The 14,908-nt window shown below is 42.3% G+C and overlaps 1 protein-coding gene and 1 pseudogene across 1 annotated transcript; both read right to left on the bottom strand.

The window, feature by feature from the left end:
* Window positions 1-207: 207 nt before the first annotated feature.
* Window positions 208-6,037, bottom strand: LOC146620403 (uncharacterized). The gene is made up of 8 exons (XM_085369821.1): window positions 6,033-6,037; window positions 2,411-2,616; window positions 2,235-2,331; window positions 1,972-2,134; window positions 1,728-1,831; window positions 1,488-1,632; window positions 872-1,023; window positions 208-487 (listed from the first exon to the last, which is right to left on the bottom strand). The coding sequence occupies exons 1-8, from the start codon at window positions 6,035-6,037 to the stop codon at window positions 208-210; spliced, it is 1,152 nt and encodes a 383-aa protein (XP_085225947.1).
* A 3,922-nt stretch (window positions 6,038-9,959) lies between these two features.
* Window positions 9,960-12,957, bottom strand: LOC146620404 (tonsoku-like protein; annotated as a pseudogene).
* Window positions 12,958-14,908: the final 1,951 nt, after the last annotated feature.

Raw genomic sequence — 14,908 nt, forward strand, 5'->3', positions numbered from 1 at the left:
GCTGACACAGTCAAATGGAGGAGGGAATGAGATCAGCAAGGACTATATTGACAAAAACTTTTTTTTATAATAATTTCAATGGCAATAAACAGAATGCTTAAACTGTAAAACAATAATAAAAAAAAACATCAAGCAACACATGTCGATTTCTTTGTTTTACTAACATTTCATGGAACAATCAAGATGTCTGGCTGGCTGATTATGCTCCTAAATATGAAGAAATGCCTGACCATAGTGGAACGCGTTTGTCATCACATGCTTGAACTCTTCATAAGTTTGCATATGCTGAACAGGTAGCTTGACTGTATTACTACATGCTGTAACGGTTGGGTAGCAAACTTCATGAGCGCCATACTGAATATGGCATGAGTGGTTGAACTGCACAGAGACTTTGAAGTTCATCTTCTCATCTGGCAGGACAGGAATGTGGCCTTGTCCTGTGAGCCACTGCAAGAATGAACTTGGGGAAAGGATGACTGGACGGTCACTGGTCTCAGGCTCTTCACCTTTTTTAAAAAAAGACAAAGCAGTCATTTAGATAAAATATTAGATACTGTTTACCTGTAACTTCACAAACACAACTTAAAAACTTAATTACTGACAAAGAGTGAACAAGCACTCATAGTGTAATCTACAGCTGTGGCCAAAGGTTTACAGAATAAGAATTGTTTTCACACATTTTGCTGCTTTTGTTTTTTAATATCTTTTTGTAAAACGTTTTCTGAAGTGTACTCCAGAAACGTCGGACAAAAAGATCCAAAAACACTAAAGCAGTAAACTCCATGAAAACCAAGACTGGCCGTTCTCTAAAAGTTTAGCCATTCCTTACATAAAATCATGATTCCAAGTTTAACACAGAAAGACAAAATACATTGACAGTAAACTACATGTGCACTTACGTGATTCCAGCGCTTGCAAGAAGTCCTGTAGATGGTTCATAATCCTCATTTCCACCTGTTCTTTGTTGGAGCCCTTCTCGCTGAACTCAGGATGGCATGTTGCAAAAACAAAGTCAGCATCAGCCTGGTAAGAAAGACAAAGAAAATTGTGACTTTATCTGAATCAAGACTTAATTGTAATTGAGATCAAGGACCGATTATTTTGTCTTTATTCTAAGTAATTGTATTCTTTTGTCACACATAAAGACAGGGACTTAAACGTCTGTCTCATGCTGCTTGCTAGTTCTTCTCATTTAATCTTATAACTTTGTATAGATCAAGTCTCTTTATAACTCTGTAGGTTACATGTAAATACTCCTTGTTAAAAGGGATTTTTTCATTGCTCCTGATGCCTTGTGTTTGCTCTAAACGGTTCAGGAATATTAAGCAACTTAAGACAATTTTGAATATTCTTTTTCCAGTGCCACCATTAATTACATTTTCTACTATAGGACTTGAAGTATATACTGTAAAGTAAAGATAAAGAGCACTTTGAACTGCTATTCACAATTACAAGTGTTATCCCTACTAAAGTCAACATTTACTCACCTTAACTTCCACCCCTGGGACAAACAGCGATTGGCACATGTTTTGGTACTGCTTCAGTAGATCAGTAAGGCCATAAAGGTTGAGCCCATCACGTAGCTGGGAGAGGAGAGGCACCAACCGAAGTGTGGCGTGAAGAACAACAGCACTGAAATGCAGAAAGGAAGAAAAAGTCGCATGCTGCTAAATGAAAAAATAAAAATAAAAACTTTTTTTGGGGGGGAAACAGTAAAACAGTTTTACCGAACAATTTCTTCTTTCTTTTCGACATTAACAGGTCCATGATAGCCACAACTGAAAATTTCATCAGTGAGTTCTGTCATTTTATCTTCTGTTGCCGAATCAACCTTAAAGGACACAAACATACACATTAACATGACCAATTCCAGAGTCCTATAATTTGCAAATAACATAAGGGATGGTAAAATCTGTGCTAAACATGTAATTCAAAACACTGTAGAGCAGTGAAACCTTTAAGACTTCATACCTGGGAGATAACAGAAGTGTAATGATCATCACAGACATCCTCTTTCCTAATGTTCTCAATCTGCAGCTCTCCACTACACAAGTACTGGTAACACCAGTCTTTGAGGCAGCAGGGTGGTGGCCCACCTTGCGCCAGACTAACTGCCCAAATTTCACCAGCACTACTGTGAGAGGAGAAGAGATAAATAACATCAATCAGGTTATTTCCAATGCGTGTGTGTGTACACACAACTGCGGACCCCAATGCATGTGAGAAAGGCCTACCGGAAGTTTCCTAGATTGAGATCCAGCAATGAATATTTGGGAGCCTTCCCAGTCTGGTCACCCTCAAATAGCCGTTGCTCCAAGCCTGCAACCATTTCTTTTAACACAAATAGTTAGTCCGGTTAAGTAGCCATTTTCACTCCTATCAATTTAGATCACATTTTAAATACAAGTACCTGTGAGGAATTCTTTCCGTAATGCCCCTGTATCAATTCCTGCCTCTCCGATGAATGTGACCCTCAGCTGATTTGTAGGCAATGCCTTTTTTTGCCTCTTCCACTGTGCAAGTCCCCGCTCCACCATATTGGATCTTGAGACAGTGATACGGAATTCTTCCTCTGTATTCACAGCAGTACTTATGGCCTGCAGGATTTCATCCAGGCTAATGGAGAAAAACTCGCAATTACAAACATGATACTGGAAACCATGTTGTGTGTATTCATGTGTATTCGTTAATGTCTTTTAGGTTTTCAAACTGAATTGTGTCACCACTAGCAGTATGTGACTTTGACCTAACAGAAGAAGAAAATGCAGTGGACAGGCTAAGCCTTTAGGTAGCTGGATTCCTTTACACAAAGGGTACTTGGCAGAAATTGTTTGAAAACCACTGTACAGAGCATTGAAGAAAGACTACTGATGTGTACAAACCTAGAAATGCCCATCCTTTGTTGTGAAGGTAGGTTTGCATTGCTGTAATGAAAAAATGCCAGAGTAAAAACAACATCACTTGACCTCAAACATGTACTGTACAAAAGCAACAAATAAAACAATACCTTTACAACTTAAAAACTTAAAAGAGAACTTCTTCAACCGTGTTGTAATAACTTCTGTAAGACTTAAACAATTAAAAATGTTATGGCAAGAATGACAAAACCTAATGCAAAAAAAAAATAAATTATAAGGATCAAAACCAAAGTATAACATACATGGCACAATCACTAACAAAGCATAAAATGCTGTCTATCAAAATATAAATTAATAGGTGGAAAGCAAAAGGCTTGTAGGGAAATTCTCAAACATACGTTGGAAGCCATATTAAAAGACTGCATTACCTCTCACAACACTCGCTTGCATGTGCCTCCACCTCATTCTGAGGAAATGTCTCACCGCAGACAGGGCACACAATCTGTAACAGGAAACAATATCAACGATAGAATCAATAATGCCTCAAAGACAGACATTAAACACGTTGCACTCAACATTACCTTTGCAGTTGAGGACAAAATAATGACATCTTCCTCCACATCCTGTCAAGACAAGCAAAGAAAGGGGAAAAAACCAGCAACTTTAAAAGAATGGAATTGTGATGTGATTCCATACATCTGATTGTTGCTTATCTGTCAACTTTCATTACAAATACAGCTTACATGGGCTACCCACTTTAAATATAAGGAATATATCCAACCTCTAATAATGAACCTCTTCAACTTGGCTATTGTAGGACACTTTAATCAAACTCAACTTTCTCCCCATTCAATGTAAGGCATCATATTTATGTTCCTGTCTTTGTCATGCACAGTCAAATAGATAAAGGTTAAAGGGGTACAAAACTTCACCTTTAGATGTGAGTTAAGTTGATCGTCTTCTGTATGTGGTATGGGATGTGGTGCGTCCTCTATGTCTTCATTACAAGTCTGATAAAGGAGAATAGCAAGTACAAACTTAATAAATTACCTACAGAAACACAAGCAAGTGTAGTGACATCCACAACATTGAACATGAAGCTCCTGACTGATAAAAACATTTTCAAAACACGTTTCAGTCATTACGTAGTTTTATAGGACAAAGCTACGTGTAATGTGATCTCCCAGACTCATCCATGCAACGGGACTGTACACACCTCCTGTGCATTAGTATCTGAAGGCTGACATGTTTCAACATGCAGTGCTAAGAGTTGAAGTGGGTAGCTGGTTTGACATGAGTGGCACATCGCTTTTGGCATATTGGAGAAGGAGCTAGAGTCAGGAGGCAGTGGCTGAGTGTCTAGCTCTTCCTGGATTGGAGCAATGTAAAGGACGGTCTTTCCCCCAGTACTTGCATTTTTTAGCAGTGACCCAGTATATCCACTGTCCTCAGGAGGCACCATATTTACACTCAACAAAAATATAAACGCAACACTTTTGTTTTTGCTCCCATTCCCCATGGGATGGACGTAGAGACCTAAAATTCATTCCAGATACACAATATAACCATCCCTCCCAAACAGTGGTCACAAATCAGTCCAAATGTGTGGTAGTGGGCACATCTGCTATATTGAGATAATCCATCCCACCTCACAGGTGTGCCACATCAGGATGCTGATCTGACATCATGAGTAGTGCACAGGTGTACCTCAGACTGCCCACAACAAAAGGCCACCCTGGAATGTGCAGTTTTGTCTCACAGCAAAATGCCACAGATGCCACAAGCAATGAGGGAGCGTGCAATTGGCATGCTGACAGCAGGAATGTCAACCAGATCTGTCGCCCGTGCATTGAATGTTCATTTCTCAACCATAAGCCGTCTCCACAGGCGTTTCAGAGAATATGGCAGCACATCCAACCGGCCTCACAACCGCAGACCTCGTGTAACCACACCAGCCCAGGACCTCCACATCCAGCAGGTTCACCTCCAAGATCGTCTGAGACCAGCCACCCAGACAGCTGCTGGAACAATTGGTTTGCACAACCAAACAATTTCTGCACAAACTGTCAGAAACCGTCTCAGGGATGCTCAACTGCATGCCCGTCGTCCTCATCGGGGTCTTGACCTGACTCCAGCTCGTCGCCGTAACAGACTTGTGTGGGCAAATGCTCACATTCGATGGCGTCTGGCACGTTGGAGAGGTGTGCGCTTCACGGATGAATCATGGTTCACATTGTTCAGGGCAGATGGCAGCTGAGAATGTCCCAGTTCTTGCATGGCCAGCATACTCACCGGACATGTCACCCATTGAGCATGTTCGGGATGTGCTTGACCGGCGTACACGACAGCGTGTACCAGTTCCCACGAATATCCAACAACCTCGCACAGCCATTGAAGTGGAGTGGACCAACATTCCACAGGCCACAACTGACAATCTGATAGACTCCATGCGACGATGTGTTGCACTGCATGAGGCAAATGGTGGTCACACCAGATACTGACCGGTTCTGGGTCCCCAGACCCCCAATAAAGCAAAAAACTGCACATTCCAGGGTGGCCTTTTGTTGTGGGCAGTCTGAGGTACACCTGTGCACTACTCATGATGTCAGATCAGCATCCTGATGTGGCACACCTGTGAGGTGGGATGGATTATCTCAATATAGCAGATGTGCCCACTACCACACATTTGGACTGATTTGTGACCACTGTTTGGGAGGGATGGTTATATTGTGTATCTGGAATGAATTTTAGGTCTCTACGTCCATCCCATGGGGAATGGGAGCAGTAACAAAGGTGTTGCGTTTATATTTTTGTTCAGTGTAGTTTCCGAGAACCCCATCCACCTGTCGAGAAAAGTGAGTGACTCAGTACTATTCAAAATGTGGCAGTACACATTGCAGTGCATTCATGGTCATGATATCATCAAAATTCTTCTATAACTATCAATTCAAAAGTTGGAATGGCCATTAAGAGGTTTTTTCTACCTGCTCCTTTGTAAATCAGCCAGCCTCCAGAAACACTTTCCAGTTTTGGATACAGATCTTTGAGTCTTGAACATACCTTTGAAATAAACCATCGGCCACCAAATTAATTGACTCTGAATAAAGAAAAACACTTGTTGATCGTTAACTTACAACAAATATATTTTCCTGTCAATGTGGAGCAGTACCTTACCTCATCATGACTGTAGCTGTCAGGTATCAGTGTAGACCTACGTCCCAAACCAGCTTGCAGATGGACAAATTCTTCACTGCCTTTTGGAGTAGACTGAACAAGCTTGGGTAAGAGATAAAAATTAAGTTGTATCTCTTTAACTGGTGTGAATTGGTTGGCAGGCCCTCGAAAGCACCGGCGCTTTGCTTTGTTTCCATAAAGAGCAGGAAAAGACCTGTGAAGACATGTTATAAGTTGATATAAAATAATACAATTGTACATCTGAACAAGTTATGGGTATTGAGAACTTAAATGAGTAAGTATAAGGAACAACAAGTCTGACAAAGGAACAAATACAACAAGGAACCTAGTCATTTCTGTGTGGACACTTGGTCGGCCATCTCTCCCTCTCTCCTGACTCGTTTCCTGTCTGCTAGAATGACACAATATTCAGAAGATGCATCACATAATTTTATGCTAACTAATTAATATAGTACAACAATAAAACACATGTCAAATGATTCAAAAGTCATTTGGTAATCTGTGCATGTGTTGTTTGTGTCTAGCTTCACAAAACCTGGGAGGCTTTTGGTGAGTCTGAACACTGGGCCGAACAGTGGTAGAAGTTAGTAAATTTAGCAGGTGTCTTGCTGACCTGACAATTTCTGAACTGTCTGCCTGTCAAACACAAGAATTGAGGAGTATGTTAAGAGTACTGTGTATTTAATCATACACTATGTAACAGAAAAGTTATATATCATATCACACCGAAGTGATCAGTAATGATCCAGACACTGATGAGTGTTGGACTAAATATACACTGTAGCTAAGGGTTTTAAGTAAGCTAAAGACTTGGGATGCTGTGTGAGACATAAGTAAACCCAAATGGCAATGGTTTTGACATTCTTTTGCACGTTTTCCTACTGTAGGGGCCTCTGCAAGTGTGGAGGACTCCGGAGGGCTACAAGATGACAACTTTGGGATTCTATTGAAAGCTGTCTTTCATATTTGTTTGTCAACGCTGAACCCAGGGCAATCTACGCTAAATTAGCGTTTTTAGCTAACAGCTACAACACGCATAAACGTTACTGTACGGGTATTATTTGTTAACATGACGCTTGTTCTTACAGTGTGTTCACACCGAACGCGATGGACGCGAATAGAGCGTCAGGTTTACATGTAAAGTCAATGGAAAGGCGCGAAGACGCGCGATTGCGGGTCCCGCGAAAATTCGGAAGCAGATTTGCGTCGCGAAAACGCCAAAACGCGTGAAACGCGCGTCAGTGTAGCGCGTCTGGCGCGTTTGACTCGCGAATAAAACCACGCGCGTGAGTTTTTGTGTTGCATTTTGTGCATACGCGCGTTTCGCGTCTACCGCTCGAGTTGGAAAAATCTGAACTCCAGCGTCAAATCGCGCCGCGACAACCAATCAGGAGCCTGGTGACGTGGCTGTTACCTAGGTCAAAGGGGCAGATCCAGCCAAAGCCTTTCATACTTCAATGGAGGGGAAGGCTAATCAATGCGGTAGCAAACAACTCGGAGCTGTACAACACCAGCTGCTTTCAGTACCGAGACAGGAATAAAAAGGACCGAGCTTGGAGGAAGATATGTGAAGAGATCGGGCAACCTGGTAAGTTCATTCATTTCTCTTTTGAAAGTTTTCACTGACCCGGGGAAGCAGCACAAAAGCTAGCAAGCCACCGCTATTTTCCCACTGACGTACAAATACCGTTCTGCTTTTATGCATGTTATCATTTAGGAATATATTTTATTGTTTATTAATAAACAGCACACAGTGGTCCCGCTGTTCATCCGTCACTGCTTTGCTTTTTCGCTGATTTTTTATTGCACAGTACAACATTGCATTCTGCAGCCTGATTGACAAATCTCCTGCGCTTGCCAAATTTATCACGTTTGGTTTTGATAACCATCGCGTCCAATAGAAAAAACAGCACAAAAACACCCATAACTATGAGCCTCATTCGGAAATAGACACCTGCACCGTGAGGGAAAAAGGCGCACGAAAGTGGCGGGCAGATGAAGACAAACCGCGGCATAATAATACTTTTACGTTTTGCAATCTACAAAGGTTTGCACTTTGAGAATCAATTGTGAGAACTGTGACCAGGGGCTAGTTATTCTGAGAACCCCTGCAATAAATGAGGGACCACTGTCTACTCTACGATTATTATATCCAACCTGTTAACATTTAATACTGTATTGATAGAACCAACTGATTCTGCAGCAGAGCATCCCCAGTCCCTGAGCTCCTGCTGCTGCACCCACAGATATGTACAGCAAGCACTGATACCTTTTTAGTCGGTGGGATTCCCTTGTGATCACCTTTACTAAATATCTACAACCAATCTGATTATATCCTGTTATTGTTTTTGTTTTTTTTTTCAATGTTGAAATTAAAATCTAGTAGCAGCCTTCTCATTTCTTTGTGTTTTGTGCTGTTTTACAGGCCCACAGAGGAGGACGGCTCCGAGGCAGATGAGGGACGGGTCCCAGGACGGTCCATCGGCGGTGGAGCTGGCCATCCTGGAGTCCCTGAAGAGGCCACACCAGTCTCCAATGGAGCATTTCCTCCTCAGCCTTGTTCCTGCTCTGGAGAGCAGCTGGTCCTTTTTATTCCTGTCTCTCTGTAAATTCTTATATTTTATATATTTATGTTTAATGTTTTTCTGTTTGAGACTTTTAATATTATTTCAAATAAATGTTTATAATGACTAATGTCTCAGTTCTACTACACAGCAAATGTTGGCACACAACGGTGTGTTCGGTGTGAACACACCGTTGTGATAGCAGAAAATTGTGAGCGTTACACTTGTATGCGGCTTGACGTAGGCACACATTGGCAGGGATGTGGTTGGAACGGCTGACTAGATAAGGCCTGGTGTCCAGCTAATGAAAAAGAGCCGAAAATTGGGGTGCGGCTGCGCAGGTGTGCACTTTAAATATAGCACTTTTGCCCTGTCATTCCGGGCCGCCCAAGTGGCTCATGGGAACGTGACAGGCCCCATGGCAGGGATCGAGGACAGAGGGCAGTGGTTTGAATCCCATGCGGACCATATGTTGGGGACACAAAAAAAAAAAAAAAAAAAAAAAAAATCCCTGGCTCTGAAATTCACTTGCTACGCTTGCTAGAAGCCTACAGGTGAGCCTACAGAATGGGCTCTCTGCGCCTTTTTTTTTTTTTTTTTTTTACCCCTGTCTCAAAATCTCTTCCATCAATCAATATTGGTTGTTATGGTTGCTATGGACGCCAAACACACCATGCATTGTCGCTTTCTCAATCTCTTCTTCATGTCCGAACAAACGCTCAATTTTGCCTTCATTAACACAAATTATACATCAAAATGTAGGTATTTTTCTTGCCTTTAACAAAATGGCACTGTCATTATTGTAGGAGTTGCCGTTTTCTCGCAAATGGCCTCGAAGCAACACAGTTAAAAAATGTCCACATTCAAAGTCTATGGAGACTTGAGTGAAAATGACAGCTGAAATTCTGTAACAGAGGCGTTTTCAACTCCTCATATCTCCTAGATGTATTTTTCTTTAGAGACCTGAAAACCGCCTTGATTTTTTTTTTTCCTTTTTTATTAAAGCCTGCTGATTGTTACAGTGAAAGAATGATGTCAACAGTCCGTGTACTTTTGGAGTTAACAGGACCATTGTGACACAAAACCTCTCACACACTAACACAAACTCTTTATACAGATACAGAGCTTTACATGTATAAATAAGGCAGACAAAAATGCATAAAACACAAGCTATCCACAGACTGTCGGTGGACGCCATGTCACTTTATTTTGTTTTTATCTTGTTTCTTTTTGGTGTAGCCTCATTAAACAAAATGTTCATAAAAATGACCACTTTTATTATGAATTATTAGGAAATTAATAATTCATTATTAATTATTTATTATGAACACACCTGCCACCCTCAAGTAGAGGTGGCAGAGAGGAGGCACTTGGAGTTTCGGTCGAGAAAGTGTCCGTGTGACTGAGTCCTGTCCCAGCTCTGCTTCAAGGTCTGTCGGTCCAGCTTGTTGAGGGTCTGAGAGCAAAGACGGATATCCTGGACCAGCTCTGACAAACTGTCCAGGTCTTGACTCTCCCAGGGGCCAGAGACCTGACAACCTGCAGGTTAAGCAACAAAGAAACATTTTATTTCATATCCATAATTTCCATTTTCCCCCCTATAAATATTTGACATCCAAATGTAGCCTGTTAGCTAGCATTCAGCAATGTTTTCTGCTCCATAAAATGGAAAATTAATTCACAGCTAATCTTTTTTTTTTATCTTTAAACCACACTTCTATATTGTAATGTCTGTGTGTGTAATCATCATGTAACACCTCTGTGCATACATACTAAATGTTCAAACTTAGAAATGCGTCAAAAGGAAACGCACTGATAGCAAGAAACAAACTGTTGCCAAGTACAACTTTGCACAGGTGATAAAAACATCAAAGAAATCCAAATTGTGAATTAGTGTGAAATGGTGAATCTAAGAATAGCTTTAGAAAAAAAAAGGAACTCCATGGAGTATCTCCAAGTTCAGACATACCTTCGAGGTTTAGAAGTGTCAGTGGTCGACGGGCCTCTCTGACAAACGCCAGGATGTTGTGAAGTCCCACTGATGTAACAGACGGATTTCCTGACAGATTCAGACTCACCAGTGTGGGACACGACGAGAGGCACCTGTGAAATAATAAGAAAAAGTCCAACAGGCCAGTAAAGAGTGACAATTTAAACAAAGGCAAAGCCCCACTAACATGAGTAATAACTGAGCCGTAGAAATGACGCCCTCACACACACACACACACCTCGCCAAGGTAGCTACACTGCTGTCTGTCAGCCCATTTGCAGCCAGGCTGAGGTGGGTCAGAGAGCACTCGTCCTGCAAAAACACAAAAGTCTTAACCTGATTGCACAATTATATCTTTCGACAATAAATGACATTGCATGATTTTTGCGTGCACACCTGTGACAGGACTTTGGCGAGGTGTTCCAGTGCCGGGTAATCAGCAGGCCCTCTGCAGACAGCTGACAGGTCCACGTGTGGGAGGCAGTGGAGGGGCAGAGTCTTTAACACCAGCTCAAAGTCGGTGGAGCCCAGGGGATTGAGGGACAGGCACACTGCTTTCAAATGGCCTGTGCCTGAACGTTCAGAAGATGTAAAGTTAGTTGCAGTTTTGCTTATGGGTGGGAGTTCAGTGAAGCTTAAGGCTTCAGTCAGCTGCTTGTTAGAGAGTCACCTGTGAGCACGCTGGCTAGCAGCAGTCGATGCTGCTGAAGGAAATGAGCAGTGAGACCTGCAGAGACCGCTTGGCTAGCACAGGGCAGCAGGACAGCAGACAGGACAGAGACTCAGACACGCCGTCCCCCAGTGGGTTCATACTGAGGTCCAGCTCCTCCAGGCACTTTGAGTGGAAACGAGCAGAAAAAGCAAATGATCACGAGAGCCAATTCTCTCTGACAGATATCATTGATATGAATCAGGTTAGCTTGTTATTAAGATCTAAGGTAGTTATTAAGACCAGAGGTACTTAAATACAGGTTAGATGGTAAACCTGGAGCTGCCACTATTGGCTAGCTGAGGCCCTTACCGGGAATGCAGGTGCACTCTGTCCCTTTAAAGCATTTACAGCCTTCTCCAGGCTGTCCCCTGTAATGCAGTTGGCAGAAATGTCCAGCAGCTGCAGACGAGGCATGGTGAGCGTTGTGGCAATCAGCTCAGGGAGAAGGTCGTCAGACATACGGTTTCCAGAAATTCGCAGCTCCGTGAGGCTGGCCTGAAGTTTTAGGGCACGGAGGAGCGGGCTGAGGGAAGAGGCGGCCAAACCGAGACATTTGGAGTCCTGACACGGAGGAACCCCGGTCCCGAACCTCACATAGCCGGGAGACACGCTTGTTCTCATCTACAGGTAGAAAGAGATGGTACTTCATAACAGAATACAAGAATGCACATGTGTCCGTTTTATAATGCATTTCCTCTGTGTTGCTCACCCACTGCTAGACTTTGACAGGCCTTCTTGTATTGCTCAGGGAGAGGAGGGAGATCCCCACGAGCAAACGTCAGCCAGAACCCACAACACAAACCCATCAGTTATCCTGCACTGGTGCGGGAAAGTGAAGCCAAGGATTCAATCCCAAAAACTGTGATTCCTTCAGTGTCTTCTGGAAGCTGGCTCCAAAAGCAAGTCAGCATCCAGTCTGGTAATAGAAATGGTTCTAATCTTTACAGTTTCTCAGATTGTAGTTTCTCAGGCAGCTTGTTAACATAATCAGCCCTTCACCTTCTTACCAGAATCATACAGTCTAAAACCTGCACGCCTCATCTGGGTAAGAAAGATGAAGTCATTGTGGAAGGACCTAGAACCTCCATTCCTTCTATCAGTGATTTAATGAAAAGACCTCTGTGTCTATGAGAAAGTCTATTTTATGAATTTGGGCCATACTTTGCCTAAGAAAAGGAGTATGCTCACTGGCTGACATGCAAGCTGTTTCACAGTCATAGCTGTCCTCTTGTCACTGTGGGGTTTTTTTTTTTTTAATCCAACCTCACCTCTTCATTTGTGTGCAGGACGGCCAGTAGCTGGTCCTGCGGGGAGAGCAGAGCGCCTTCTTTCTGCAGAGAGAGACGAGGCAGGAGGCCACATTTCTGGTAGTAACGCTGAGCTGCCTGCTCACACAGCCACGACACAGAGCAGGAGTTGGCCTCACTGGGATGCAGAGCAATGACCGGCGATTAAACAGAAATTAAAAACAAAACAAAACAACAACAAAAAAAACACTATACCAATCAGATTGGGATTTATTTTTATGTACTGCTCAAACTTAAAACTTTTCACCGACCTTTGTGGAACTGGGATCAGGAAGAAGTCTTCCTGAACCCGGACCCTCATTCTGATTGGTGGAGGAAGTGACGTGGGCATAGGAGCAACCAAAGTTTGAGTTGGAGGCTAGAGTAAACAAAATAAAACATTCAAGCACTGTTAAAACATCTGTATTTAATGTCGTCAACTCTTTGTAGAAAGACAAAGCAGAGTCTGTGGAGGGATCAGAAAGTCTAAACATCAGGAAAGTAAAAGTTTGTCAGGTGATGCTACAAAACACCAAGGTATAACTATATATAAGATCCGAAATGGGCGATGTCATCTTTTACTCGTGGACAAAGCCCACGGCATCCAGGCTGCAGAAATATGTAAAAACAGCTCGCCCGTTTTGATCAGCTCGCGCTCATTTACTTCCACATTCATCACTGTTCAAAATGAATCAGAAATGAAGACACATCATCTTCAAGTTATATCCCCTAGTGACACTGAATTATAGTTATTCTCTCACTGAGTGTGCATTTCCTGAATAATTCATGTGTAGTCTCACTCTGACTATCACCTTTTCACACTTGGAGTGACTTATTCACAATCACTGTGTTGTGTGTATTTCCTTAGTTAGTGTTACTCCATCCGTAACTAACAAACAGCAAAAGAGCATTCCACTTCTGACCTAAGCATGGATAAGGAGAGGTGGGGGCGGTGTGTCTGATCTCCAATCGTCATCATCTGCATCCCCAAGCTGTTCTTTCTCTGAGAGAGGCCTCTACTGGACAGGGAGGAAACTGCAGATCCTGAAAGAAAAAGGGCACAACAAGCTAGAAAAGTGGGAAAAGCACGAAAAAGAAAAACCAAACAAACCCAGTCTAATCTGCAGGCCGTGTCCGAGTTCAAATACTTGTTTTGAATTCCAGCTGCAGAAGATAAGGCAGTTTCCTCTACTCTTGGCCCAGATGAGTGTGGTAAAAAGCAAACTTACAAATCAGATGTCCTTGCAGAGCCTTAACTCCATCCTGTACATCCGATATGGACTGAAGCTGTCTGGTGAGGCTTGCTATGAACACCAGCTGCCTGATAATGTTGATGACCCACTCTTTCTGTGAGCCAGCACAGCCTGTGTGTGTGGAGGGATGTCGGAAAAAAACAAAACAAAAAAACAAAAAAACAATTAGCCTGAATTAGGACTAGTTGTCATCATTTTTTTTCACATAGCCCGGTTTTTTCTATGGTCTGTTTTTGGGCCATTAATGTAGTTTGGTAACAGCATTATGCTTAAAAATGTTCATCTTTTACTCTTACCTGTTGTGGATCACAAAGTTTAAAACTTCTTAAAAACACACACAAACACAACAAAGTAACTCCACCATGTGTCTATCCGGTCTTTAAGTGATGACGTGATCAATCCTACTTCTGGGCCCAAACTACTCTGCGTTTAATAAGGCTGTTGTGTTTTTAACATGTTTTAATGCTTTGTAACTTGTTCTATTTAATCTCAACAAGCCCCTTACAAAAAGTAAGCGATCACTGTCGGCCTCTCTCAGTTTTTATTACAACTATTCATTTTAAAGCTCAGTTTTTAAAACCTTACCATGTAACTACAGCCCAGGCAATGCAGCAGCACATTAATGACTAACCTGTATGTGGATGGATTATCTCAGTTGTTCTCTTGACTGAAGTTTGGTCCGTTTACAGCATCCTGCCATGCCACTGCATTTGTCCCTAACCATCGGGAACCCTCACCTTAACTCTTATCCAGTGGAAAAAAGTTCCCCTTCATCACTGTGTTAATGTTATGCTAACATAGCTGTTTCGCTAGTCACATAGCACATCACTATATACCAGCTAGCCAAACTTCAGTAACCCTACAAACATCACTGCTGCTTACTTTCCTGTCTTCATGTATGTCAGAAGTGATAGCAGAGCTGTGCCTTTTAATTTGTTTTAGAAATCCCTCAGTCAGAACCTGGTATATTATATTTAGACGGAAACTAGTGAGCTAACTCTCTGCTAACTTCTAACTTCAGACAGATTTTTAACTCTCAGTGATCATTTG

Source organism: Diplotaxodon limnothrissa, linkage group LG13, assembly GCF_057381915.1.
Source record: "Diplotaxodon limnothrissa isolate DT_005_m linkage group LG13, D_limnothrissa_male_GT1.1, whole genome shotgun sequence".
NCBI classification, from domain to species: Eukaryota; Metazoa; Chordata; class Actinopteri; order Cichliformes; family Cichlidae; genus Diplotaxodon; species Diplotaxodon limnothrissa.

What these genes read in the sequence shown, in the direction of transcription:
- LOC146620403 (XM_085369821.1), bottom strand. An exon ending in AAGAAAGAAGAAATTGTTCG is followed by an intron (nt 1,633 to 1,727) that starts GTAAAACTGTTT and finishes TCTGCATTTCAG; the next exon opens with TGCTGTTGTTCTTCACGCCA. An exon ending in ACATGTAGTTTACTGTCAAT is followed by an intron (nt 488 to 871) that starts GTATTTTGTCTT and finishes GCCTGAGACCAG; the next exon opens with TGACCGTCCAGTCATCCTTT.